A 24211-nucleotide genomic window follows, 5' to 3' on the forward strand; every position below is an offset into this window, starting at 1 on the left:
GCTACCAGAACTCCCCCTCATTAAGTTAGGGGATGAAAATTTTGTTTTGATCAGCAACTTAACCACTCAATCATTCAAAAAAGTAAATAATTAACAGTCAAGGAGATTTTATATAATTTCAACTCTTCTTTAAATAATAGATATTTTGATCATAATCTGGTCCCAAAAAGTACTACAAAAATGCAAGAAGGTTCTTACATTTATGATAGGAAATAAACTTTATTCAAGCTTCTTTCAAAAACAGCTATACTGTTCAATACAATTTACATATGGCATAGTGTCTAAAGCATTGACTGCTAACCAGAAGGCTAGCAGTTCAATCCCACCAGCCACTCCTCAGAAGGAAGGTTGGGCAATCTACTTCTGTAGTAATACTGCCTCAGAAACCCAAGGAGGGGTCGCTATGAGTCGGATCTGACTCGACAACAGTGGGTTTGGCTTTTTTTTTTTTCTTAACACTTAAAAATAATCATAAACAGTGATTTGTAATAAGAATTTTACCTAGCACATTTCAGAAGCAGATTATAGCATATTTAGGAGGTAAAATATTAAAAAAAAAAAAAAAGGCAAAATGAATGAACAATTAATTAATTGAGTGAGAATCATCTTCTAAACTGAAAAATACATTTATATCCTGATTGTACTTTTTGGTATACCTTGAGACAAGGATTCTCTAAGAGCATCGTTTATAATATAATAGAATTTTAAGAAAAACCCAATATCCTGAAGTACTCTACAAATGCTAAAGTATGAAACAAATCTAAAATAGCTAAGGCTGGGTATATGTGTTGTTGGGTCTACTTGAATAGTGATATGATTAAAACCTTTTTTTAGTGTTTCCGTGATTTATTTCTTTGTAAGAATGGCATTAAAAGAAGAAATTTAATGAAATAAACGTGGGTGTTGTTTACTTACCTCTTTTAATTCCACTGTATGAATTGATCCGATTGTCTACTAGTAAAACCAGGCCACAGAGAGATGTGGAATAAAGTGACAGTGCTGTTTGGAGCCGATGGAGTTTCACACCACTCCGATGATTTCGTTTATGCTTACAGAAGTCAAGCATGTCTGCCCTCAGCAATCTCAAATTATGCATTGTCTTCAACTGGGCTCCTGGAGGTGGGGAACAAGGCCAGAAAGATATTTAGACAGCTGCAAAAATCCAATACAACAAGATGGAAATCTCTATGGCAAGAATCCAGAATCAAAGTTATGCTATAAATAATGATTAAAAACAGGTCCTGCAATTTCCCATTTTAATGACTATCAATCCATAATCCTTCTATTTGCCAAAAATAATTCATAAGCTAAAACAGAAAAGCCAACAAGGTATAGGCTTTCTTGGAGCAGAATATAATTTGAAATTCAAAATAACATGGGTACATCCTACTCCGAGGCTAGCGACTTTTCCCTTACAGCATAAAAAACAAGTGTCATGAATCATAATAAATTATAACTTCAAAAATTAATACACTTACCTAAGTGAATGGTAAAACTTTCTTCTAGCTTTCTCTGTTCTTCATAAATCCTCCCATTTGCTTCTACAGATTCTCTGAACTGACTTGGCTGAACTTTAATTTCTTCACTGAAATCAATAAAAGTTACTGATATGCTTTGTTTGTATGTTTATCAAGAAATTTTTCTTAAAGGAAAGCAAGCTTGATAATAAAATGAGAGAAAACTGAACAGCTGAAAGAGGACTTAATTCATTCCTTAATCCATGGTGACAAGTAAAACCATAAGCACCAACAAGTTCTAAAATTTCCACTTGTTCTTTCCTCACAGTAAGTAATAGATATTAATTCTTCAGCCACTATAATAACAATTTTTTTATCACCATTTAATATTTCCTAATGGATTAAGGGGGAGCTCTGGTAGCCTAGTGCCTAAAGCACTTGACTGCTAACCAGAAGGCTGGCAGTTCAAACCCACCAGCCACTCCTCGGAAGGAAGGTGGGGCAATCTACTTCTGTAGTGATACCGCCTCAGAAACCCAAGGAGGGGTCGTTATGAGTTGCGTCTGACTCGATGGCACATAACAACAACAACAACAACAACAACAACAATGGATTAAGGGAATGATTAAATGAAATGACTAATCTATTACTTTAAAGTCACATTACATTTCAAAACATACATCTGTATCAGAGCAAAATCTTAGACAAAACAGGTACAGGGACAACAATGAAAAATTTTTAAAAAAAGGTAAATAAAATAAAAAATTATGGATAAAGTTCATTTTGATGTATTCACAATTTTTTTTTTTTTTTTTTTTTTACCATTTCTTTTTTCCCTCCCACATTCTCTTGTCATTAAACAATCTCTCTTTTTGCTCTGCCCTGCTCTGCTCTTGCATTCCCTGAAAAGGTTTCCATGGAGACTGCTGTAACAACTGTACAACTAACTGCTCAATTTAAATTTCATGGTATACTAAAGATGATGTGAGTCTACAATAGTCATCCATATCCTTGACTTCAAAGTTTTGGGGTTACTCCAAATAGCCTTATTAGTTTCACCAATTGTCTTCATGAGTAATTATGGTAAATTTAAACTTAAAAATAAATTTATCTTAATAAAATACCTTCATCTTAGGATGTGGAAAGCTGCAAGAGAATGTTGTATCCACCCTAACAGGAAGAAAAAGTGAGATAATCTACAAAAATCATAACTTTCCTTGAGCCCATTAGAGATTTGAGGTAACAAGGTAACCAAGTAAACCAAATTCCAAAGAGTAAAAAGCCTCCCTATGGAGAGACAGGGCACATGAGCAGTTTCTTCTTTGGTAGAGGATGGAAGAAATAGGTGGCTGTCATACAAAGGGGTAAGAAGAAATTCGCTAAAATAGCGACACATTCTTAAAGACCAAGTATGGGCTGGCATGTCAGTTTAGAAGAGCTTGGAGATCCAAGTAAAGCAGGCATTTGCATGAACTCACAAATAAGACTGGAGACAAGGCCAAGCTGAGTGAGCCCCTGCTAGGTGACAAAGGCATACAGGAGGTGATCAGGCGATCAGCTGCTGCTAGGGGACAGGCATGAAGCCCTGCCCACTTCTCTAAACCCTTGTCTCCAGAGAAACAAAATCCTTCAGTTACTGGAGGAGGGGAGACAAACCTCTTCCCTAGGACCCAGACAATAATCTACCAGTTCTGGGGGAGAATTAGGAGCAACATCTGTCTACACTTCCACTCCAAAGACAAGAGGCAAAAAACACATTGCTGCTGAGCTAGGGGTGAAAAAAACAAAAACCCTCTGACCCTCTTGAAAGGGTGGCAAAATTTTCTGGGCCAAAATCCTGCACCAATACCAAGCACAGATCTGCTATTGCTGTAGTAATGTCAGGAAAGTGTCTCCTACTTGAGATCAACTACAGATATGAGAGTTTGTCTGCACAGGAGCATGAGAGGATGGGGTACAGAACACGAAATCCCCCATGCCTGAGGCAGACATACAGGGCACACTTTTAACTAGCCATCCCAGTTTGTGGGAGGCAGCATGTCATTTTTACTACTCAGTAAAATTGCTGTTGTTGTTGTTATGTGCCCTCGAGTTGGACGTGACTCATAGCGACCCCTCCTTGGGTTTCCGAGACAGTATCACTACGGAAGTAGATTGCCCCATCTTCCTTCCGAAGACTTGCTGGTGGGTTTGAACTGCCAGCCCTCTGGTTAGCAGTTCAGTGCCTTAGGCACTATGCTACCAGAGCTCCCTCAATCAGGCAAGAAAAAGAAATAATAGGTACACAAATTGGAAATAAATAAATAAAACTGGTTCTGTTCACAAGATGAAGTAATCGTCTAGATTGAAAATCCCGAAGAATCTACAAAACAGTTACTAGAACTAATAAGTGAGTTTAGCAAGTTTGCAGGATACAAGATGAACATATATTAATCAGTTGTTTTCCTACATACTATTGTGTACTGTTGAGTTGATTCTCATACAGTGAGCCTATATGACAGAGCAGAACTCCTCTATAGAAATTACTAGGCTTTAATCTTTATGGGAGCAGATCATTAGGTCTTTTCTCCCACAGAGCTATGGATGGGTTCGAACCACTGACCTTCCAGTTAGCAGTTACGTGCTTAACCATTGTGCCACCAGGGCTCCCTCCTAAATATTAGCAATGGACCATGGGAAATTAAAATTAAGATCACAGTACCATTTACAATAGCATCCTCCCAAAATTACATACTTAGGTATATATCCAACAAGATATATGTACCACATATGTGCTAAAAACTATAAAACATTGACACTGAATATCAAAAAAGACTTGAAGATAAATACCGTATTAATGGATTGGAAGACTCAATATTAGTAAGACTTTAATTTTCCTCAAATTGATCTACAGATTCAATTCAATCAGAATTATAACCTGCCTTTTTTAAATATATAGATGGTGATGAGCTCATTTTAAATTTATATTGAAAATCAGAAAATGTAGTATGATCAGAACAATTTTGAAAATGAAAAACAAAGTTAGAGGACTTACACTATTTGGTTTCAAGACTGACTTTTAAGCTAAAATAATAAGGATACATATACAAATCAATGGAACTAAATAGGGAGTCTAGAAATTTACCCAATATATAAATGATCAATTGATTTTTGACAAAGATGCCAATATAATTCAATGGAAAAAGGGCAGTCTTATCAACAAATTGGGCTGGAATAAGTGAACATCTATGTGCCAAACAATAAACCTAAACTCTTACCTCACACCATACACAAAAATTAACTCTGAACGTTTCATACATCTACATATAAAACCTAAAACTTTAAAACTTCTAGAAGAACACATAGGAGAAAATCATGATCTTGGATTAAACAGAGATATCTTAAATAAGACACAAACCATTTTAAAAATTGATAAATTGTACTCAAACAAACTTAAAAGCTTCTGTTCTTCAAAAGATACTATTAAACAAATAAAAAGATAAGTCACAGACTAAGAGAAAAATATTTGTAAAACACATTTGATAATGGACTTGTATTCAGAATATATAAAGAACTTTCAAAACTCAATAATAAGAAAACACAAATGAGAGATAAGGATGGAAAATCAGCCAGTAAAAAAATATTCAACATGATTAGCCATCAGGGAAATCCAAAACCTACTGGAATGGCTAAATATCAATACCAAAATGTTAACAAGGGGGTGAAGCATCTGGAACCCTCATATGCTGCTGGTGGGAATGGATAATTCTACAGTCACTTTATTTACTGAGCAGGTCTCATAGGCTGTATCAAGAAGCTGATCATAAACAGTGGAAAAGACAAGACTAGTTTGTATATTATACAAGTACAATGCAATTTTAAAATGTTTATAGCATATACTAGCAAATGCTGGAAATAAGAATGTTATACTGTACTCAATATATTTCCAACTGAATATAGTTTAGGATTTTAAAATATAAAGAAATTCTCAAATATATGAGTATACAACCAGGAAATAATATAGGAAGTGTCAAGCTCTGGGGCAATATGAGAAACACACTTAGGATGTATGGTACCATATAAGCTATGAATTATGAAAGTCCTGCATACTATTGCTGTATTTTGTGTACACTTCTGTACATATCACTCTATACTCTTATTTTTTTATTTCTAGGTTGGTCTCTCTTTCTAGAACATAAGCTCCATAAGGCTCATATTTTATGTTTCTCTGCTTAGAGTTGGGCATTTAGCAGGGATTCAACCAATGTTTATTGCACTGAACAGAAGTCAATTTAAAGGAACAAGAGATAGTACTTAGTGTATTTAGATATATGCTTCTGAGATATTTTAAAAGCTAAGTTCTAGGGAGGAAATCATTATTTTAACCCAAACCAATCAATCCTCACCTCCCAGATAATTCACATAAAGCCTATAATACAAGAGGTGTTATAAGAAACATGAAATTATCTTGAATTTTCATCAGCAACTCAACAATACCTACAATTAAAAGGGTTAAATTTGCAAAAAATACAAACTATTACTAAAAATTAACTTTTGGCTAATATGTACAGTACATGATTAATACCTAAGGGAGCTGTTGTTGGGGTTTTTTAGGTCTTGATGAAGCTTTATCACCCATTCCTGATACTCTTGCTTTTGGATAGCAGTTGATTGCTTTAATTCATTTGTCCATTTATTCTCTAAGTCCTATAAACAGACAGTATGCCAACTGGTTAGTTTTTTTTTTTTTTTTTAATAAAAATAAGTAAGTCAAAGAAAATTTAACTGTACAGCTGAAAGTCAATGTATTTCACTTACTTGTTGGGATTCAAAATGCTGAGCAGCCAGTGAGTTTACATCTTGATCAGTCAATGATTTTCCTAATTCTTGCATCACTTTTTCCATTTCAATACCCTGTCTAAAATATAAATCAGTAGATCATATATATATATTCATAAACCCATCAAGATATATGGTCACTTCAGATTCATTGAACAATCTGTTTTTGTTGTTGTTAGTTGCTGTCAAGTTTATTTGAATGCATGGTGACCCCATACGTACAGAATAGAACTGCTCCATAGAGTTTTCAAGTCTGTGACCTTTCAGAAGCAGGTCAGCAGGGCTGTCTTCCTAGGTACCTCTGGGTAGGTTCAGACTGCCCATCTTTCTGTTACTGAGAGCTTAACTGTCTGCACTACCTAGGGATTCCTTGAATAATCTCTATAAAATGAAGATAAAATTTTTATTTTATAGGAATATGTCCAGGAATGGGGACTATAATATCTGGGAAGCACTCTGAATCCTTGGAAATGGAGATATGGAACTAATGTTAACAATGTCATATACTTACAACAATGTCATCTGTGCAGCCAAATGTTAATCTAAGTTTAATGCAGTTTGGGCATATGAAAAATAAAAATGGAGTTTAAATTACCCTAGCTAATGTTTAAAAATCCAGACCCCTTTCAGCCACAAATTTTCTCAAAGGCCCTCTACAATTCCAACTTAATACATTTTCTACTTATTTCTACATGAGTTACAGTGATTCCAACCTCTGAAAGTTAGTTTATATTATAACCATAAGTTGTCAATTAGGTTCTAAAAAATTTTTATTAACTCACAAAGTTCATTTTACAGAGGAATGCAAAATATATTCTGAAGATGTGTTAGTTTTATCTTCTTCATTTATCCAAAGAACGAATGTGTAACAATTAAAAATGTTTTTCACTACCGGAAAAACTAATTTATGCTGTTAGAAGTTCAGATAATGGTGCATTATGGAAGGAATGGAGTAGTGACCATGAGGACATAAAGGAGACTTTTCTGGGGCTGGGAATATTCTATTTTTAATCTAAGTGATGGTAACATGGATGTGCTCATTTTGTGAAAATGTACTGAGTGGTATACCCTTTTCTGTACATATGCTGTATTTTAATTAATAAAGTCATTTAAAATTTTCAAATTAAAAACTTATCTTCTAATATAAATATTTTAAAAAATTTGCTCTTATATATATTTCAAACAAACTTAGAAAGAACAAAACACAGACATGAACTAAAAGGAATTTATTATCATTCTAGTTAATTTAAGAAATTTTCTCTTAAAGTCAATTTGTATTTATTTATAACAACTGATTAAAATACATACAGGTATATAATCAATGAAACTTGTTCACACAGGTTACACTTTCTAGTATTAAATATTCAGTAACACTGAATCCCCACTTAGTTTTAATGCAGGTCATTCCATTAACTACTTAAGTATTACTTAAGTATTACTACAGGTTAGGTGAAGATTATGCTTGTAAGTGAGATTTTTATTTAGAGAAAGAAATAACTGCAAACATTAATAAATACAAACTTAGATCTAAATATGTATTAATATTTTACATTACATGTGTTCCCTCTAGTGGATAAAAGATACCACTGCCATTTTTAAAATTTAAAGAAATATCTTGAATCTGGTTTGCTCAAAAAAAGCAAGTTTCTAGAGAGGAGAAAAAAAAACTTTAGTAAATAAGAATTCAATAAATAAAATTTCATTAACATTTATTTTACTCTAAATGTGTCAGAAATGCAAGTTAATCATACAGTTAATGATAAAATATATTTTTCCTATGATTAAAATGAAAGGAATTTTTATTCTATTTCATATGAAATATTAAATATATATTGGCTTAATATATCAGGGGTAACAACTCTGTCAAGAAACTTAAAGAAGTATTACCTACCAGGGGGAACACAGCTTACTTTTTATTTTCAAGCTAACAGTTTGGGCATATGAAAAGTACAGTATAAAACTGTTTTAAAAATGATGTGTTCAAATATTACATGTGTTACCTTGCCAAGAAAATCAAGAAGTTTGGCCAAAGGACATTTCAAAAAACAAAATAACCCCTAGTAAAAAACTATTCCACAAATGGAAAAAACAAAACAACAGAAAAAAGTACAGGTAAATACAGATAATTAGTAAATTAATTTAGCTTCTCAAAAAGTAAAGAGTCATGTAGAATAGGAAACATTTCCTGATTCAGAAAAAGGACAATGACGGGAACACTGATACCTGAGAGTCCACACAGAGTTTTCTGGGAGATACAGAGAGTATCTGGGAGGTACAGTGAGTAGGCAGTAGACCAGCTGGCCATCTCTAGTAGCTCACCAGCTGAATGAAAGCACTAGTAATGGCTGTTAACAACAAGTGTGGACAGCCGAGATGGGACTTTATCAATATACCTAAATAGGCAGAATGAATGTAGTCCCAGGAAACCTGAGATCCAAGAACAGCTTCCGAATGAGTTGAAAACTATATTATTTGAATCTCTAGTAGGAAAAACAAATGATGTTCAACAAAAGGTAATAATATTAGGCAATTAATTCTATATTTCTTTTCAAAATATACTCACAATTTACTGGCTACATAATAAAGATCTAGAGGAAAATAAAATTTTTGTCTTCCCTGGTGACACTGCTTCAATTATTTACTTGATAGCAACTACCTATTCTGCAGGCATCACATTTGTAACGGAATAAGTTGCCTCAATATAGCTAGTTGGCAAACCCAGACCTATAAAGAGTGACAAATGTCTCAAAATACTGTTTTCTTTTAGATATAGAGTTCTAACATTTTTACTAGATATGGTGATAAAAGGTCTAGAGTAGTGTAATTATTATGAAACTCTACAAATCTATCCAATACAATAAAAATGCCTATCTGGTACATAGGTGTTCTGGTGACGTTGTGCCTAAGGCACTTGACTGCTAACCAGAAGGCTGGAGGTTCAAACCCACCAGCTACTCCTTGGAAGGAAGGTTGGGGAATCTACTTCCATAGTGATACCGCCTCAGAAAACCAAGGAGAGGTCGCTATGAGTCGGATTTGACTTGATGACAGTGAGTTTGGTTAGGTTTTTTATCTGGTACAGAGTATCCATCAGCAAAAATTATTAAATCTGTTTGATTGTCTTTTTTTTTTTTTTTTCTAAATTTTAACTTTTGTTAACTATGGCAGCTCCACAAGGAGCTCTGGCAGTGTATGCCTAAGGCATTTGACTGCTAACCAGAAAGTTGGCAGTTCAAACCCACCAGCCATCCGTGGAAGGAAGGCTGGGCAATCTACTTACTGTTGTAAGATTTACCACCTCAGAAACCCAAAGGGGACTACTTTGAGTGGACTCAATGGCAGTGAGTTTGGTTTTTCTTTTTTTTTTTTGGATGGTAGCTCCACATCAGATAGATTAATCAGATGTCTTATGACACTGGGCAATTCTGCTGTAAAAGAACTCTTTTAAAGTCTTTAACAGCAAAGATGTAACTCTGAAAACTAAGGTGCACCTAACCCAAGCCATGGTATTTTCAATTGCCTTATATGCATGTGAAAGCTGGACAATTAATAAGAAAGATGGAAGAAGAGTTAATACCTTTGAATTACAGTGTTGGTGAAGAAGACTAAAAACACCATGGACTGCCAGAAGAACTAACAAATCTGTACCGGAAGGAGTGCAGCCGGAATCTCCTTGGAAGTGAGAATAGCCAGACTTCATCTCACCTACTTTGGTCATGTCAGAAGGGACTATTCCCTGGAGAAGGATATCATGCTTGGTAAAGTTGAGGGTCAGCGAAAAACAGAAAGACCCTCAACGAGATGGACTGACACACTGGCTGCAACGATGGGCTCAAGTATGTTGCTGTTGTTGTTGTATGTGCCGTCAAGTCAGACCCAACTCATAGCGACCCCTCCTTGGGTTTCCGAGGCAGTATCACTATGGAAGTAGATTGCCCCATCTTCCTTCTGAGGAGTGGCTGGTGGGTTTGAACCACTAGCCTTCTGGTTAGCAGTCAAGTGCCTTAGGCACTATGCTACCAGGGCTCAAGTATAGAAAAGATTATTGAGAATGGTTCAGGGCTGGGCAATGTTTCATTCTGTTGTACATAGGGTCACTACGAGCTGCAGCTGTCTGGACGGCACATTACAACAACAGTAGTTTTCTAATGGGAAATTGACAACCAGGAGCAAATTAAAATTAGCACATCAGTTAAAATTTACTTCTTTGTGATGATTAAATCAGTCACAAAAAATAAATGTGGTTTGGCCCTAATATACCATCACAATTAATGAAATTTTACATCAGCAACACTGAAAAACTTACCTTGATGTCATGTATACCCAAAGTCTTAAACAAATGTTCTTAAGGTAATAAATGTTATTATGTAATATGAAAACAGATTACCTAGAAGAAGGAGTGTGCCCTGAATTAAAACTACAATTTATAGTATTGCTAGGAGGCAGCCTGAAAAGCCATGCTTTAAAATAAATGCTAGCAATGTTACTGCGCTGAAGAAAAAAACAAATCATAAAGTATTGTTTGTGTACTATCTTAAGTAATCCATACAAAATGAATCCAAATCTAATTAAAATTTCTTATAATAATGTTAGTGTCATTTTCCTTCTAAAGTAATAGCTTAGAAAATGAACTGAAAGAGACTATGGACTTAATTACACAGCAGAGTAACAATAGATACTGAACAGGGAGACATGCAGTGTAGTTAACAGCTTTGGAATCAGACTGTTTCAAGTTCCAGCTTGTCCCTATACAAGTTATTTTAACTTTTCTAGCCTCAGTTTCCTTATCTGCAAAATGGGAATAACAATAGAAGGATTGTAGTGAAAATCAAATGACAGAGGGCATCCAGGGCATTTTGCACAGTGCCTGTAACTAAGCAAGCCTTCAACAGATCTAAGTTATTCTTCTTATTAGAAATAAGAATATATAAGGCCAGCATAATTCACTTCAGGAAAATCATTTGTAAAGTTCTATAACTCTATGATGAATTCAGTTGACATTACAAATTTAAACATCATAAAATTACTTACTATTACTAAAGGTTTTTCTATTTTATTCTTTAATTTTACTGAAAATGAAAACAAATTGTTCTGCAGGCCATCATATTTAACAATGTAACAAATTATTTATGATATTACAGGAAATTGGAAATACCTCTCTCGTAATTTTTTCAGCTCCACATCTCGTTCACCAATCAGTTCTGAGATACTAACAAAGTAATTATGTTCCAAATTTAGGAGCGTTTCAGAGGCAGGGGAATGGATTAGGTCATGGTACACATCTGCAAAATCTTCATCCCAGCTGGGCTCTTCAGGCCTTGCATGCTCTAATGTGGTCTACAAGATACACAGGCATTCTTATATCATAATACAGTCTTTTTATGTAATGTATTATTAGAAAAAGACACATAGCAGGATCCTAATTCTGTATATCAATCATGGACAGAAAGGCCATATATATGTATCACACAGGATTATGTGAGTATAGAAAAACCATGGGAAGATATAAACGAAGCTGTTAATATGAGTTATCGCAGGGACAGGGATGAAGGTGAGTTGCTAAGTGGAGGCAACGATAGGAAGTGTTCTCAATTTTAAAAAGTAAGTATGCCATGATCTTATTTCTGTAAAATAAGACACACACACACACACACATGGTCAACAAAATGACAACAGTTGATATTTCAGGGCAGTGGGATTTCTGATAATCTTACTTTCTTGATATTTTAATGTATAATACAGTAATTTGCATGTGTTATCATATAATATGAAAAAAACCTTTTCATTATTAAAAAATACTTCCTAAAAAAAGATTCTATTTATTTAGAAAATGAGGTCATATGTATGACTGTATGTGGTGATACAATGACCGTGAAAATTCATTTCAAGTATGTTGTTGTTAGTTCCTGACTCATGTCAACCCCGTGTGTGAACTGCTCCATAGGGTTTTCTTGGCTGTAATCTTAACAGAAACATATTTCCAGGCCTTTATTTCTGTGATACTACTGGATGGGTTCGAACCACCAACCTTTATGTTAGCAGTCAAGTACAAGGATTTCTATATCAAGGTAAGTGTGCAATTTTCTTATTTTGACCTTTTCTAGTATTCTGCTTTTCTTTTTCTTTTTAATGTAACCATGTTTTTTATAAGTATGAGAATAGTAGACACCAAAATGATAAAGAGACTAAGTAAGAACTGATTTCCCATTGTTTACACAAAATCAGTCTAGGAGAGGTTTGCTTTCAGATCTTACAATGAAATGAAATAAAGCCTAGAGAAGGGATTGTTTCTTCAAGGACCCTTCCTTGATCACTTCTTCCTTCCCCCCTTCTCTTTGTCCTCCCACAGTATGTGCCTCTATCCTAAAAAAAATTTTACTGTGTTATAATAGTCTGTGGATTTCTTTGTCCTCCACTCAACTTAAGCTCCCTGAGGGCAGAACTTATTCTTAACTATACTCAGCCCATTTTGGAGGTACAAAAAATGCTGGTTGAATAAATGACGTAGAATTATTCTTTTAATACATTTTACAGCTTTATTCCTTTTTTTAGCATAAAGATGCCCTTTAAGGATTATAATTATTACAGATATATTTTAATGTAATAAGTGTGTTTTTAAACATTTAAATTAAAATGTATAAATTCTTTCATATTTTAAATGAATTAGGAAACTGTTCTGGCCATGCAGCAAACTGAAAATTTTGAAAGGAAATTGGTTTCTTTCAAATTCTAACAGACTGAATTTGCTTAGAGTGGGGTGTAATTTATTCATGACGGTTTGAAATTATAAACTTATTTGTCTGTTTACATAATTCTGTACCTAGCTCCCTAATGAAAATATAAATATTCTTGTTCACTGTTTTATGCTCAATATCTCCTATAATACCTGGCATAAAGCAGATGCTCACCATATTATCTCTCATTAATTCTAAGATGCATATTTTTTTCAAATTACAAGTCTCAGAAATCGGCATACATCTTATACTTGATGGAATTCTGGCATTCCATAATAGTTTAATTGGTAGTGTTTTCTTTTTAGTAGTAAATAAAATGTGTGTGCTACATCCTATGGCATCTTGTTGCTGTGTGAGCAGAATCAATTCTGACCCACAGTGACCCTACAGTGACCCTGTAGGACAGAGTAGAACTGCCTCCTAGAGTTTTCTAGGCCGTAATCTAGAAAAGACCTGCAGGTCATCAGGCCTTTTTTCCCATGGGTGCAAACTGGTGACCTTTTGGTTAGCAACCAAGCACTTAACCACTGTGCTACCAGGGCTCCTTATGGCATCTTGCTATGTGCTGTCAAGTCGGACCCGACTCATAGTGACTCCTCCTTGGGTTTCTGAGGTGGTATCACTATGGAAGTAGATTGCCCAACTTTCCTTCCGAGGAGTGGCTGGTGGGGTTGAACCGCCAGCCTTCTGGCTAGCAGTCAAGTGCCTTAGGTACTATGCTAGCAGAGCTCCTTATGGCATCTTAGACTTTATGAAACACAGTATCATTTAAATGAAAGAATGATGATTTTTGTAACTGTATTAAAACAATGAAGGTAAGGGAGAGGAAAAAAGTAGACCAAATCTTAAATTGAAGTACTACTGCTGACTTATGGTTGCCAGATAAAATACAGTACACATATTTAAATCAGAATTTCAGGTAAACAATTTTTTTTTAATTATAATTACTTACTGGCTTATCCTAAGCAAAATTATTCTTTTTCTAATCTGACATTCTAATTTAACTGGATATCTTTTATTTTTATTCTTTTTATTTGCTAAATCTGGCAACCTTACACTAGTTATAAATACAAAATACCCTTTCATTTTACAAAAGTGTAAGTGCAGTGAATTACTTAGTATGACTCTTCTAGCCATGGTCTTTGTGACTTCAACCAGATGACTGGGTGGGACTATACTAATATAGGATGTCTGTGGCCCACTCAACAGGATAATGTAAATGGGGTACATGGCACCCTTTTGGGGGTGGGATCATGAAAACAGCACATATGGAACCCTAACATGGCTTAAAATGAGTCATCCTAGAGGCAGCAAAGGGTGATCTAACTATCATCAAGAAAGTAGAGCCAGGAGTGAGGGCAGTGAGTCCTTGGCCCCAAGATCTCTGCACTGAGACAACAGAGAGACGGTGGCAGGAGAGGCAGTAGAACCAAGAAACTGACATAAGACAGAATGGTGGGCTTCTTGGCACATGGAACAAGAAAGCCGAGTGCCTTCAGGTAGGAGGCTTGCTGGCCGAGCTGGGTGCTTCTCTGGGCTTATCATCAGAGCTAAAAGAGTTTTGTAACACTTACCAGAGCAGAGCAAAGGCCAGGCCAAGGAGCCTAGGGTCAAAGAGAAGTGTGGCTATGGATATGGCTACAATGAGGCTGTCCTGATTGAAGGATTGTATCCTGAGTGTCCCTAAACCTGAGTGTAACCTGTTATTTCTCTAATAAACCCCATAATTGTGAGGACTGTCTGAGTTCTGTGTGGCCATTGCAATGAACTATTGAATCCAGCAGAGAAGCACAGAGTGCTGTGGGAGGGATGGTTGGTGTCAGATAGTAAAAAAGGCTGGAGGGTGGTAGCATGTCTGACCTCATAGGAATCAGCCTTGGGCTATTACTATTGATTTTGCTCCTCCTCCCCCTAGTGAAGTTGGAGGAGGTCAGGTGATGCCACTCCTGTGCCCTTTTTGCAAAAGGTATTACATAAAATATTTTGTCTTATTTGTTGTTCTTTACATAGGAAGGAATCACAGAAGCAGTAACATGTTGTTGTTAGGTGCCATTGAGTTGGCTCCAAATCATAGCATCAACTCCTCTTCAGTCTTCCTTATTCATTGTCCAGCTTTCACATACGTATGAGGTGACTGAAAATACCATGGCTTGGGTTAGTCACACCTTAGTCTTCAAATAGACATCTTTGCTTTTCAGCACTTTAAAGAGGTCTTTTGCAGCAGTATTTGCCCAGTGCAATACATCGCCTGGTGTCTTGACTGATGCTTCCATTGGTGTTGACTGTGGAACCGAGTAATATGACAACTTCAATCTTCTCTCCATTTATCGAGATGCTGCTTATTGATCCAGTTGTGAGGATTTTAATTTTATGTTGAGATGTAATCCATACTGCAGACCGAAGTCTTTAATCTACATCAGTAAGTGCATGTCACAGGTTGTTAACGAGTCTTCCTCCAATCCTGATGCTGCATTCCTCTTCATATAGACCAGCTTTTCAGATTATTTCCTCAGCATACAGACTGAATAAGAATGGTGAAAGGATACAACCCTGACGCACTTCCTTCCTGATTTTAAACCATGCAGTATCCCCTTTTTCAGTCTGAACGACAGCCTCCTGGTCTATGCACAGCTTCCTTATAAGCACAATTAAGTGTTCTGAAATTCCTATCCTTTGCAATGTTGTCCACAATTTGTTAGATCCACATAGTCGAATGCTTTTGCATAATCAATAAAACACAAGTAAATATCTTTCTGGTATTCTTTGCTTTCAGCCAAGATCCATCTGACATCAACAATGATATCCCTCATTCCATGCCCTCTTCTGAATCCAGCTTGCATTTCTGGAAGTTCTCTGTCAATATGCTGCTGCAACCATTTTAGAATTACCTTCAGAAAAATTTTACTTGCATATGATATTAATGATATTCTTCGATAATTTCCACATTCTGTGGGATCACCTTTCTTTGGAATGGGTACAAATATGGATCTCTTCAAGTCAGTTGGCCAAGTAGCTGTCTTCCAAATTTCTTCGCATAGACAAGTAAGTACCTCCAGCACAGCATCCATTTGTTGACACATCTCAATGGGTTTCCCATCAGTTCCTGGAGCCTTGTTTTTGCCACTTCCTTCAGTGCAGCTTCAACTTCTTCCTTCTATACCATTGGTTCTTGATGATCATATGCCACCTTATGAAATAGATGAACATCGACCAATTCTTTTTGGTACACTGACTGTGTATTCCTTTTGTTTTGGTTACCTAGTGCCACTCTGACAACAATATACCACAAATGGGATGGCTTGAACAAACAAGAGTTTACTCTCTTACAGTTTAGAGGCTTTAAGTCCGAGTTCAAAGTCCCAGCCTCTAAGGGCTGGGTGAAAGCCCCTCAACCTTGGGCTTCAGGTCTGCTTCCTGCTCGCAGCCCACTGAAGCTAGAGGCTTTGCTTTACTCAGATAGCTGCTGACTGCTGAGGCTGACAAGCCCAAAGTTGACAAGTAAAAAGGCACAGTTCCGATGTTACCCAACCACATGGCAGGCCATTCATTCAAGTCCATTGAAAGTCTCAAGGTCGGCAGAGCATGGCAGGCTGTTGAACAATGACATGGCTATGTGCAGGGTTTAAATGTGCCATAAGCTAGAGACTGTTCCCCAAGGCTTCTCCTTATATATAGGAAGCAGACCACATCCCTAAGGCAGTTACTTACATCACAGTAGATCCCACCATGGAGCTGATTACCAGGTCTCATCATGGGGAATACTACATCCAGCTTCCCAGACACTCAACCAGCCCAGCCAAGTTGACACACAAACTTAACTACCACACCTTGCATCTGCTTCTGATGTTTCCTGCATCATTCAATATTTTGCCCATAAAATCTTTCAATATTGCAACACAAGGCTTGAATTTTTTCCTCAGTTCTTCCAGCCTGAGAAATGCTGAGCATGTTCTTCCGTTTTGGTTTTCTAATGCCAGGTCTTTGCACATTTCAATATAATAATCAACTTCATCTTCTTGAGATGCTTATTGAAATCTTATGTTCAGTTCTTTTATCTTGTAATTTTTTCCATTTGCTTTAGTTACTCTCCATTCAAGAGCAAGTTTCCAAGTCTCTTCTGACACCCATTTTGGCCCTTTCTTCCTTTCCTGTCTTTTTAATGACCCTTTGCTTTCTTTGTGGATGATGTTCTTGATGTCATCCCACAATTCATCTGGTTTTTGGTCACTGGTGTTCAATATGTCAAATCTATTCTTTAGACAGTCTCTACATTCAGGTGGGATATAATCAAGGTCATATTTTGGGTCTCATGGACTTGTTTTAATTGTCTTCATGTTCAACTTGACCTTGCATATGAGCAGTTGATGGTCTGTTTCCTAGTCAGCTCTTGGCCTTGTTTTGGCTATAGATATTGAGCTTCTCCATCACCTCTTTGCATAGATGTAGTTGATTTGATTTCTGTGTGTTCCATCTGGCAAAGTCCATGTGTATAGCCACTGTTTATGTTGTTGCAAAAAGGTATTTGTAACGAATAAGTTATTACTCTTGCAAAATCTATCATGAGATCTCCAGCGTCACTTCTATCTGCCATGTTTTCTAATACTGGTGATTCTTCTTTGTTTCCAACTTTTGCATTCCAATCACCAGTGATAATCAACACATCTTTATTGCATGTTCTGTCAATTTCAGACCGCAAAAGTTGGTAAAAATCTTCAATTTCCTCATTTTTGGTTTGGTGGTTGGTGCATAAATTTGATTAACAATAGTATTAACTGGTCTTCCCTGTAGGTGTATAGATATTATCCTATCACTGACAGCATTGTACTTTAGGATAGATCTTGAAAAATTCTTTGTGATGATAAATGTCACACCATTCCTCTTCAATTTGTCATTCCCAGCATAGCAGATCATATGGTTGTCTGAACCAAAATGGCCAAAACCAGTTCATTTCAGCTCACTTATGCCTAGGATATCAATCTTTGTGTGTTCTGCTTCATTTTTGACAACTTCCAATTTTCCTCATTTCATACTTTGTACATTCCACGTTCTGATTATCAGTGGATATTTGCAGCTGTTTCTTCCCATTTTGAGTCATGCCTCATCAGCAAATGGAGGTCCTGAAAGCTTTATTCCATCCACGTCATTAAGGTCGACTCTAATTTGAGGAGGCAACTCTTCTCCAGTTGTATTTTGAGTGCCTTCCGACCTGAGGGGCTCATCTTCCAGTACTATACTGGACAAAGTTTCAGGGCTATTCATAAAGTTTTCCAGTACTATGTCAGACAGTGTATCACTGCTGTTCATAAGGTTTCCAGTGGCCAACTCTGAGAAGTGGATGGTCCCTTCCTTCTTCTGTCTTAGTCTAGAAGCTCCACTGAAACCTGTTTGCCATTGGTGACCCTGCTGGTATTTGAAATACAGTGGCATAACCTCCAGCCTCACAGCAACATGCAAGCCACCACAGTACAACAAACTGACAGATGAGTGGTGGTAACATGTACTATACATTATATATAAATTTTGATATGTAGAGGAAAATCCTACAATTATTTCAGTATTACTTTAGACATTTAAAAATTTTCATCAAAGTCCAGAATATTCTTGAAATTTACAATTGGATCTATTTTCTTACCTCAGCATAAACTTTGGCCCATGTACTTGCCAGCTGATGTAAATCTACTTCTCCTGATTTCACAGCTTCTAGTGATGCTTCTGCATCTCTATCATAATCTCTGAGGGATTCTTCTTCTATAAACTGGCTCAGGGCTTCTTTTAAATCTGCAGCACGGACAACAAATGCTATCATCAGCAAAATCCAGACATAAATAGAGAACATTTTCCCTGGCTAAGCATTCCAAGGCGAAATTTTATTTTATCAAACTTACCCTTAATAGAAGGTCCAGCTAAAATAAAATCAGCTTAAGGAATTACTTAACTAATTTTATAATTATTTTTCTTTACTGTTACAGGTTAAGGAGCTGGGGTAGTGCAATAGTTAAGGCGTTTGGCTGCTAACCAAAAAGTCGGTGATTTGAACAACCAGCTGCTCCTCAGAAGAAAGATGGGTTCACTCTGCTTCCATAAGGATTTATAGTCTTGGAAACCCAATGGAGGTCACTAAGAGCTGGAATCAAACTGATGGCAGTGAGTTTGGTTTGCATTTTTATTATAGGTTAGTACATGAAGAAAAGTCAAAATTATTAACTCTTAAGTATAACCTTGATACCAACTAAGTAATACTTTCTTATGTTTGATTCTTCAGTTTAAAAATGAGTATGTATAGCACATTTTTAAAAAAAACTTTCTATAGACTTTGAGGATCTGATGGTTACTATATTTAAGTGAAAGAGAGTTTCCTATATAACTTTTATGGATATATTGTTATTTTCTTTGAATTTAAAAGAAATTGAATGATTAGAATATTACCAGCTTAATTAAAATGATATACTATTCCAATTTTAAAGATACTACTTATATATTGATATAATGAAAAGGGAACTATGATAGAAGTTAGACACCTGTGTTCTGGCCTCAACTGTCACCGTATCTGTGACTTTAGGCCAGTGATTCTCAGTCATTGGTGTGCATCAAACTCCCTTGGAAGGCTTTATAAAGCAGCTAGCTTGGTGTTACCCCCAGAATTTGATTCAGTAGGAATGGGGTGAGGGCCTGAAAATTTGCATTTCTGACAAGTTCTCAGGTAATTCTGCTGCTGCTGGTCAAGAATCACATTTTGAGAATCACTACCTCTTGATGTCCCAGTTTCCTTGCTGTACATTGAGACTGTGTTAGAAAATGTCTACGCTCCCTTGTAACTCCAGCCTTCTATGATCCAACATATTCTCAATTTAAATTTTTTTTTTTTCTCATCTGTGAAACTGAACATAGATTTTTCTTCAAAAAACTGGTTAAATACAGATGTCTTTATGGACTTAATTCAAGTAACCAAAGCTTACTCCAAGATTACTACTCCTTCTCTTTCAAAAAAAATTGGTTAAATACAGATGTCTTTATGGACTTAATTCAGGTAACCAAAGCTTATTCCAAGATTACTACTCCTTCTCTTTCAAGACATCTCAGGAACTGATGACCAGATCATTAAGAGGTGCAACCAATTGAGCAGTATAATTCTGTACCATAAGTAGTGATACCTGAAATGCTTTATGAACCCACCCACCTAAATTCAGAGTTAAAAGTGTTAATCAAGACTTTGTCACTAATGTTTCATTATATAATTTAATTTTTGTAGTCAACTTTTTCATAAATACCTACAAGGGCTAATGGGGGAAAAATTCAATGAAACAAATAGCTGTTGTTCTTGTTGTTGTTAGGTGCCATTGAGTCAGCTCCAACTCATAGTGACCCTATTATGTACAATAGTACGAAACACCACCCGGTCCTGTGCCAGCCTCACAATCCTAGCTATACCTGAGCTCATCATTGCAGCCACTGTGTCAATCCATCTCATTGAGGGCCTTCCCCTTTTTCACTGACCCTCTACTTTACCAAGCATGGTATCCTTCTCCAGGGAATGGTCCCTTCTGACAACATGACCAAAGACAAATAGCTAGGGAAACAAAAAGCAAATAGCTAGGGAACTTTTTAATTCTTGGAAGGCAAGTAATTAAACAAACACCTCAAATTTTATGAATGTTTCTAATGCTTCTTAGGTTTATACTTTCCAACCTAAAAGTTCTAATGACAGGGAATATAGGAAAATAACGAAGTAGTGCCTAAGGCACTTGACTGCTAACCAGAAGGCTGGCAGTTCAAACCCACCAGCCACTCCTTGGAAGGAAGGTTGGGCAATCTACTTCCGTAGTGATACTGCCTTGGCAACCCAAGGAGAGGTCGCTATGAGTCGGGTCCAACTCAACGGCACATAACAACAACAACAACATTACTTGAAAAATCAGTTCTCACCATTTTCTATGAAGCACGGTAAATTGTGCAGCAGCATCAGTCGTCCATGCAAATGACTGGCATCCTCTTCAACAGGAAATTTGAGGGGCACCTTCAGTTCTAAGCATTGACTTCCTACTTTAAATTTATATACAAATTCCCTCTCTCTGTTGCAGAATCTTTCTCTGTTCTTCTTCATCTTCTTTGGCAAGGTTTCTACAGAACCAACAAAAGAGTTACAAGGTATATAAATCTACAAAAAAATCACAGTTTTATTTTAGTTTAGTTTATTACTGTACCATTTCTAAGAAAGAGCTCCATCATTCAGAGATTTTTACTTGTGTGACTCTGTGCCAACTACTCTAGTTTTTCCCACATGTTTATTCCTGCATGTTCATCTTTGTAAGGGGAGAAAAAAAGTATTTTTCTCTATAGAAATACTAAGCACTGCTTTAAAACTTCAATTAAGGAAAAAAAAAAAAAAGATGCCCATAAAATACTCTGCAATTGTAGGCAGTGTTCTCAAGAATAGGGAAGGAACATAGAGAAGTACAAGAGAGGATTCTTAAGAAGAGATGCCTAAGGGGCAGACACAGAGCTTACGGAACACCTGGTTAATGTAGTCAGAGAAACAGATCAGAGACCAAGAAGTGATCTCGGAGATCCTCGATGTTGTGAGTATCAGATCTGATTTGGGAGGTTGGGAAGGAGATATACAGAAAACAGAAAATATAGGACCCCTCAAAGGGAAACTGGATGCCATGCAAAAAGAAGAAAATCTAGTTAAAGGTAGTAAGGATCAACATCAATTACAGATTTATTCATCAGACTCCTAATGAACGTTGTCTTCAGGCTTTTCCCCATCAGATGGGTTGTCACATGCTGTTCCGTACACTTAAGTCATAATACTTTTTCTAAAGTACTATTTAATCATGTTGCTCATCTGCCTAAAACCCTTCTATGGCATTCCATTCCCCTCAGGGTAAAATTCAAACTCCTTGACCCAGTTTACAATGCCTCAGTTTATACTTCAGACTTCTTTCAGCATCTCTGCCTTCTGTACAGACCACACACAAATTCACCAACTTTATCTTTTTGGCCATGTTGAACTTCTTCCAACACCAAACTTTTCTTTCCGTTCCCAACCTTTTTTTTTAAAAAAAAATGTATTTTCCTTTCCCTGAAGCACTCTTACTGCTCTTCTTTCCTTGGTTAACCATTACTCAATCTCCAGGTGTCAGCTTAGATATTCTCCAGGAAGCCTTCTCTAACTATACAGAGAATTTTTTTGGGGGGGGGGGCGGGGGAGGGAGAGAGGGAGGCTGATGACTTGATTTTTTTATCCAAGCTATTTTCTCAAATCTGCATATAGCCTGTATACAAAAGCTTAGACTGCTAATTTCACCATAATGCAAAGAGATGGAGTATTTGTTTCATTCACAGAATTAGTTAGCTGACATTTTTTAGAAGTGAAGCAATGGAAATTGGCACAATTACATTGGAAGAGTGCCAATAACTTTAAAGCTAAAGGTATTTCTACCTTATGATTCAGACATTCCACTCTTAAACATATAGCCAAATATAAATACATGTAATTGAATATGTACATTTTTCATATTTAACACATCCATATAAATAATGGGCATGCATACATAATGCATATAATGCACATAGGGAGCTAACTCATGAGGGGGCTTCACAGTTTGCAAAAACTGTATAATGCATGCATTATTTGTATAAACATATATATTCTATGTGTTTTTTGTATACCATATACACATAAAATTTCTAAGGAGAATAAGGTGTAACTTATGCTGCTGCACAATTTTTATATATACCTTAAGATATATGGACAGCATAAGATACACATATACCAAAATACACATAGAAGAATATTTATTGCACATTTATTTATAAAAGACAAAAACTGGAAACAAAGCAAATGCTTATCAACAGGAGAATGGTAAATTATGGTTTATTCATACAGTTGAATACTATCTACCAATAAAAAAATGAACCACTCACTTATAAATACAACAATATCAGTAACTCTCACAGAGATACTGAGCAAAAGAGGGCAGACACAAAAGAGTACATATATTGTATGTTTCCATTTATACACAGTTCAGGCAAAATTAATTGACAATGTTAGAAGTCAGAATAGTCCCACTAGAGTGGGAGGTGTTGATTGGGAAGGGGTTTCAGGGACTTTTATGGGGTGCTGGAAAATTCTTTACATATTAACCTAGTTGGTAGTTACATGGGCATATGCATTATGTAAAAATTCACCAAGCCCTTTACGTAAGACTTTCTTTTCACACTTTAATAAATGTATTTCCTAATGCAAAGAGAGAGGGGGTGGGGAAGGGAAATGGCTTTCACTCTACTGAAGAGTCACAAAAGAAATGGTTAAGGTTTTCCATTTAGACTTTACAAAGAAAAGATGAAACAACATGTGAAAATACATAAGGGCTAAACTATATAAATTATTAACTAAAAATTATGACTCTACTGTATATATATGTAGTAAAAAAAAAAAAAGTAGTTCATGTGAACAGGAAGGATCACATTAGAAAGCTCTGTGGTGTTCAATATCCAGCTATGTGCTGACGGGAAGTTTTTAACCTCAGCCAATGAGGAAGAGAATAATACATAAATGAGATATTCCCGGGACTCTGTGTGGCCTCATTATCTCTGGTCTGGATTATATTTAACAGCTTAACTGATTTCCTTGCTGTCAATGGACCAACTTTTCCTATCCACTTAAAACTCCCGTAAATTTCCCCACTGCCGCCTCCCCTAGATTTCCGAACATAGCATACAAGGCCCTCAATAACTTAATCCCTATTTACAGCTCCAGCTTCAACTCTAACATGTCCTCATCAAACTGTGAGCACCCTGAAAACAAGGGCTGGGTCTTACCAATAGTTGAACCACAGTTCCTGACATAATGCGCACAGACTTGAGCCAAATATTTGTTGTATGGATCTTTAACTCAGTAATTCTAAATACAGTAGTTCAAATTCTGATTCTGCCATTCACTTGCCACCTGATCAACTGTCACTTGGAGACTTAACTCACAGAATTGTCAAAAGGATTAGTCATATAACAAATACAAAACATCTGAAAAATATGATCAATAAATGGAAGCTAGTAATAAAATATGCTATCTAGGAACATATCAGTAGAAAAATAACAGTCCACTAATTGAGTGTACATGATGAAGGCAAAGGCAGTAAAGAAACGTGGCAATGACTTGAACGTTGTAGAAATAATGGGTTTATGGTCTAATCTTGTTCA

At 36.1% G+C, this 24211-nt stretch overlaps 1 protein-coding gene across 1 annotated transcript in view; it reads right to left on the reverse strand.

The window, feature by feature from the left end:
* Positions 1 to 21128, reverse strand: part of CUNH12orf4 (chromosome unknown C12orf4 homolog) — a 48838-nt gene extending 27710 nt beyond the window's left edge. Inside the window, exons 1-7 of the mRNA XM_007937188.2 lie at positions 20933 to 21128; positions 18642 to 18787; positions 11431 to 11612; positions 6255 to 6354; positions 6022 to 6143; positions 1479 to 1585; positions 916 to 1113 (exon numbers count right to left, since the gene is read on the reverse strand). Of these exons, the coding sequence (XP_007935379.1) occupies positions 916 to 1113; positions 1479 to 1585; positions 6022 to 6143; positions 6255 to 6354; positions 11431 to 11612; positions 18642 to 18787; positions 20933 to 21110 (1033 nt within the window). The 5' untranslated portion in view covers positions 21111 to 21128. The remainder of the gene's footprint in view (positions 1 to 915; positions 1114 to 1478; positions 1586 to 6021; positions 6144 to 6254; positions 6355 to 11430; positions 11613 to 18641; positions 18788 to 20932) is intronic.
* Between the last annotated feature and the right edge of the window lie 3083 nt (positions 21129 to 24211).

This window comes from Orycteropus afer, unplaced genomic scaffold, assembly GCF_000298275.1.
Source record: "Orycteropus afer afer isolate SDZICR_OR568_19922 unplaced genomic scaffold, OryAfe1.0 scaffold00040, whole genome shotgun sequence".
Classification (NCBI taxonomy): domain Eukaryota; kingdom Metazoa; phylum Chordata; class Mammalia; order Tubulidentata; family Orycteropodidae; genus Orycteropus; species Orycteropus afer.